The 6000-nt window shown below is 36.6% G+C and overlaps 1 protein-coding gene across 2 annotated transcripts in view; it reads right to left on the bottom strand.

Moving 5' to 3' along the window:
• Positions 1 to 314: 314 nt before the first annotated feature.
• Positions 315 to 6000, bottom strand: part of dacha (dachshund a) — a 160071-nt gene continuing 154385 nt past the window's right edge. For both annotated transcript variants that reach the window (XM_057360201.1, XM_057360200.1), the window contains exon 12: positions 315 to 1665. In XM_057360201.1, coding sequence (XP_057216184.1) covers positions 1628 to 1665 — 38 coding nt within the window. In that variant the 3' untranslated portion in view covers positions 315 to 1627. The remainder of the gene's footprint in view (positions 1666 to 6000) is intronic.

Genomic DNA, 6000 nt, shown 5'->3' with positions numbered 1-6000 from the left:
TTGTATTTATAAACGCATACAACTACATGCATATATTTAAGAAAAATAGAAAATTATAAACATTTATTTAATATTTAATTATTTGTAAATATAAATAAATACATGTAAATATGTATACATGTGTATGTGTGTGTTTATAAATACAAATTTAATATGCACAGTACAGACATATATTATGTAAACACAAACATTTATTCTGGATGCGATTAAATGGGATTAGTCATTTGACAGGCCTAGTTTAGTCAGTTAATCGGTTTGGTCAATCAATCGATCCGGGCGATTAATCGGCCAATAAAATCTCTTCAAATAACTGCACCCGAAAAGACAAACTGTTTCCATCTTAGTTTTATTACTCAAAGAAAACAAAAATCAAAACCTACCAAGATGTCCATGGGGGTGTTTTATTCGTTGTGGCATGTGCAAGGCTGTTATAAGTGTTTGTTGCCATTTTAAAACAAGGTTCAACATCATTGATAGCTGCCGATCTGTGATTACATTACCTATGGAGTCGCTACAAATGTTTAAAAATAGATTCGAAGAGGCAGCGTTTTGTTTTCATTTGATAGGTTTTTCATCGTTGTATTTACAAGCATGCTCGCTTCAGATGTGCATAAGGGTAATTCTCGTCTCTTATCTTTTACGTCACTAAAAATGTATCCACATAATAACAACATCAGGATAGCAAACGCTAAAGCATTTTTACAAGTCTTTATAAACAAAGGTAAAAACAGAAGGGGGGTCCTGTAATACTGTGGTTATAGGAACATCAAATTAACACTTTTTTTTTTACTTTTTAAGTTAATGAGGAAGAAAAAACATCGGTGGGGGGCAAAATAAGACAGTAAAGGACGTGTTTTAGGATCACTCAAGCATCCGTTTGAAATGCTGATTAAAATACATTAGAAATGACAAACCAGATAACAAAATAAACACCAGAATAATAATAAACATCGGGCAGGGAACGACAACATGAAAACATTTCTACACTTTCTAAAAAAAATACAACGAATTAGAAAAAGGAAATGTTGATATAGAGTTCCTTTCTTGCACAGACAAAACAACAAATTTAAACAATGTTTATTAAAGAAGCACACTTTTGATTTGCAGTCCTTTTATCACCGTCCACAAAATAATAATGATCTCTCGTCTCCCTGTAGAGGTGCAGTGGATAAAACTGTTGTGCTGTTCAGAGTCACTGGTGCACAGAATCATGGGGGATCATAATAATAATAATAATAATAATAATGAGGGGGTGGTGCAGTGTGCTTCACAGAAAGATAAATCATCCATTACTGTAGTTTTATTCAGCAAGAAAAAAATATTTTAGTCTCAAAGGGTTGATGTAGAAGTAGTCAAAAAAGACATTTTACAAGTTTGTGTGTGGTGTTGAAAGGTCGCCAACAAGGAGTGCCGCAGACACGAGGAGGGTAAATGCACTGCACCTCCACACATACACGTACATACACACTCAAGTCCTGTACACGAGTTTCAGGTGACCGCCGTTCAGCACCTGCACCGCAGCCCTCTGGGAAAAAAGCCCCACAATCCCCCTCTCCGTAAGCCTTGTCCATCTGTGGGGTGAGCTGGGTGTCTGTTCCAGCTCCGTGGGACTGAAGGAGCAGAGGTTTCAGTACATGAGAGGAGGTTTGGAGTAGGGTCTGTTTTCTGGAAGAAAGAGGAAAAACAGAGTTAGTAATGCCAAGACATGTTATATTAAAGTAATGAAGCGTAACTTCTTGCATTAGTGACGTTAACATATTTTGAGAGATAGTTTGCCTCCAAAAAAATCTGACATTTATTCACTCCCGTTTAGTTCTAAACATGTATGTGAGTCTTTCTTCGAGGGACCACAGAAGAAGATGTTTTGAGAAATGTCCCAGTGGTTTTTTGTTCATACAATGGAAGTCAATGGGGGTCAAAGTTGTTTGGTTACCAACATTCTTCAAAATATCTTCTTTTGTGTTCTGCAGTAGAAAGAAAGTCATACAGGATTTGAAATGACTTTAGGGTTTATAAATGATGAAAGAATTTTTATTTTTGGGTGAACTCTCTTTAATATTACTTTATAACTTATTACTTTAATATTAGTTAAAATAACACTAACAAATAACCATCACTATTGCCAACTAAATTCAGTAAAAAAATGTATCTTTTTATCACTGCCAACGAACATTAAGCATCTTTATCCTGAAAACGTGAATGAAAGAATGAATCGTGCTGTCGGTGAAGCATTAGATGAGAGAGGAGCAGCTGGTGTTTGAGGGGCAGGAGAGCTACAGATGCATGTTAATGGAAAAGCTCGAAGCACATCTTCAGACGGGGAAGCGCTTCATTATGACTCGAGTGCTTTTACATGTTTAACACGCGAGCACCCACAGATGAGCTAATATGTATGCGGGATGTCAAGAAAACAACAAGTGGAGCATGTTTATGTCCGTGCGTGCTCTGTAGACCACCCCAAACCTGGTCCCAGAAAAATGACATCTATCAAGAGGTCATGCTTTCAACATGCTTTTATTTATAAACAAACATACATGCGCGCTTGTTAAAAACGTGACATTTATACTACATGTGAACTATTAGCTGTGTTTGTTGATGCAGCATTGAGGCCTGCTAGCGGTGATGGGATGAGAGACGCTGTGAAGAGATAAATAGAAGTGAGTATTTCATTTGCTGTGAAGTATGAGTTATGAGTAATATCCTCCGGCGCAGTTAATTGAGTCGTACGCTTGACAGCAGACTAAATCTGCCGTGATGGAGCCGCGGTACCCACGAGACACAGTCACAAATAGTTCATACACTTGAGTTAGACCTGACAGAGCAGTACACTGTCTGTTTTGTTGAACAGGGGACGGGCCCGCGTACCGCTACTCGATGCTTTATGAAAATTAATTTGACTTTTGTGAATATTGCGTGTGTTTCCAATTCAATTATTTGATGTTACGGTTTTGCAGACACCATTGATGTATTTTACAGACAACCTTCAGATTACACAGTGTAACATTTTTTTTGCCAGACCTTTTTATAGTTCATGTACAATTCTGTGGTGCTAATTATTGTGGTCATATTTATTTTCATGTAGCATCAATGTTTTGGTGTATATTTAGCTTATTGAGCTTATATAATTTATTACGATATATCTGTATATTGCAAATATAACAAAAACTGTACAAATTTTAACATATTTTAAAAGTCATTTTCCAATTGTCACTGTCAGAAAATTCTAGAAATCTCTGTAGCACAGGGAAGGTGGGATGAAGCGATGATGGGTGACTACGTCTGGAACTTGTTTCGTGAGGACAGTATTAGTCATAAAAAACAAAAACGATCAAATGTACACTTCTGAAGTTTTGGACGGCTCATTTTTAGTAACTGTTATGTTAAGCTGTTGTTTTGAGCTGAGTGTTATGCCAGTACTTTGTCATTTCTGCGTAAGAGTAATAATACCGAAATGTGTAAATGTGTGAAAATATTTTTTGTGATTTTCATAGTCAACATGTTAAACTTTATAAAGAAACTGTAAAAAAATGAACGTTACATTTTTTTTAAAAGTTGTTTTACTTTGTGTTATCACATAGCAAATAGTACTGCAACTTAGCATTCAGTAATATTTGTTTCATTAATTTTATATGAATAAATGATACATAAAAATAATGAATACAAATAAAGAGGTCAAATTTTATTTCTAGGTTACATATTTTTTTAAACATTTTTTTACCTCTTGCATTTCGTTTCGTAACCATTATAATAAATTATTGACAAAAATAAATGATTAAAATTGTATTTATATTTTACAACTTAATATATATTATAAATATCACACAGAGCACAAACCTAACATTTCAATAATTACTTAAATGTTCCTTAAATGACCAAAGAGATTGTCATGGATTTTTATTATATCAATTCATTGTTGTCCTTTAAGCCCTATTAGAAAACATCAAAATGTTATTTTCCACTCTACACAAATCGTGCAGGCAGCATTTGATGATGCAAAGTCGAAACATATATTCCAGTAGCTGAGTAACAGCCTGCAGACATGAGGTCAACCCTATGCATCTTTGGATCTCCTGCCCCACATGTAGGCTACTGTAAATAGATGCATGGGTATATGAGGGTGGTCCTCCTCTGGGACGTCCTCTTCACCAACACACTCCTTATTTAACTCTGCTCCGCTCCCCTTCTCATACCCTCAGTCTCATTTATTCACACTCCACATGCTGCCCTCTTCGGTGTAACACAAACCACTGCCAGATCTTACTCATCCTTAATTTTTGAATCCTTGTTATATCACCCCTTGATACCAATTAGTAGGTCGAAACCTCTGGTTATGAATGTTATTAGTAAATATAACGTGTATGGATATAGAATAGCTTGTAGTCCCATATGAAATCTGCACACTTGTATCGTTCGTGCTGATTGTTGGACCATCTGTGGAATCGTTTTACATCGCTGCTGTACTTCCGAAACCTCAGATGTCTAAATTTGATGTTATTCAAGACATTGAAAAAACACTGTACTTTTTAAATGATTAAATAATGTGTTGTCCAAGTTAACACTCATTTTTATACTAAATAAAAATCACTAAATATAGAGATACAAACATTATTTTTTTGGCAACAAAAAACGATCAGCATATCCTAAATATTTAAAGGAACCATTCATCTCATTTTAAAGATGGAATCTATACCTTTTTTGGTTAAAAAATGTCAGTTACTGAGCAAGTACATAAAAATCTAATTTGAACACTCCTTACCCTGATTCACAACAGTAAGCTTTTATGATTTATAACTTGAGCTGTCGGGTTTGATTTCACAGGAAATGTCAGTTTGATGTAATTTGACATCAACCCACATAAAGATAAGTACTTAAAGTAACCTGCAATTTTATGTTTGAAACAGAGATGGTGATAGAGAAGCACAAATTACAGACTGACGCTAAAAATGGAGCCTTTCTTTCAAAGGCAGAGAACATCAATATCACACATCACTGGTCTTCATGTGACCAAAAATCTTAGGCAGAATTAATCTGGACTACCTTTAGCTTCATAGACGAACTATTAATGCGTGGCCGAGAGTTACTTGAAGCTAAAAAAACAACACATTCGTAGTTTCACGCAGTGGCGGGCTGTGAGAGCGTCTGAGCGACACCTTCCAGCGCAGTTCAATTTGCTCGTCCGACACGACGCGCCGGCTTAATTACATTTTCACCTCTCCCTTTCACTTTCCTCCAGCACTCCACACTTCTCTTAATCGGCTTGTAAAATGATGTCACCGTCTTTTGTGTTCAGCAGTTTTGTGTTAGCGCCACTTGTCTTGATTAATCAGAAAAGGCACGGGTCATCGTAATGGCCCAACACAGGGGTGGAACCTGAGAAAGCGCAAAAAGCTTTTAGGCCGACGAGCGGGATCTCGGCAAGGACAATCAAACCTAATGAAATCAGCTGTCACTGCTAAGCTTGCAAAACTGTGAAGTCCGACTTGGGAGAGAAGCGCGGGCTAATTAGATTTTTGCTGGCTGTAATGGATAAATGTGGCGAGGCTCGGGAGCTCGGGGAGGAGCGAACAACAGACTTCATACACAAACTCCCCAGGTGGGTCGGCTGCCAGACTCTCAGAGCTGATTGCACAGACACCTTTCCACTTCAACTTGATGGAACTTCTAGATAAAGAAGTGTTGAGGTAAAGTGATGATCTGTGCATCCGAGAGGATGGGGGATCATTACAATCTCAGGTTTTTGCCTTCCTGGAAAAAATGAAACTCTTTCACCAGCGGATCTGAGTCGTTCTTTTACGTTCACTGTGTTAACGTTGCTGCCCAAATTGAAGCAGGAAAATCATTTTCCTTTATACTGTAATAGTCTTTTTTTTGAGTGTCAAAGCATATAAAGCTGAACATAATTTAATCTTGTTTTTTCACATTTTGTGCTTTTTCTGGTATAAGAATCTCTAGCGCTTCTCAATTTCTTTAATTTTGCTAAAATTCAGTTTTGATCTATTC

This window comes from Triplophysa rosa, linkage group LG19, assembly GCF_024868665.1.
Source record: "Triplophysa rosa linkage group LG19, Trosa_1v2, whole genome shotgun sequence".
NCBI classification, from domain to species: domain Eukaryota; kingdom Metazoa; phylum Chordata; class Actinopteri; order Cypriniformes; family Nemacheilidae; genus Triplophysa; species Triplophysa rosa.
The sequence above is the reverse complement of the archived record's forward strand: the minus strand, read 5'-3'. Positions and strand labels throughout refer to the sequence as shown.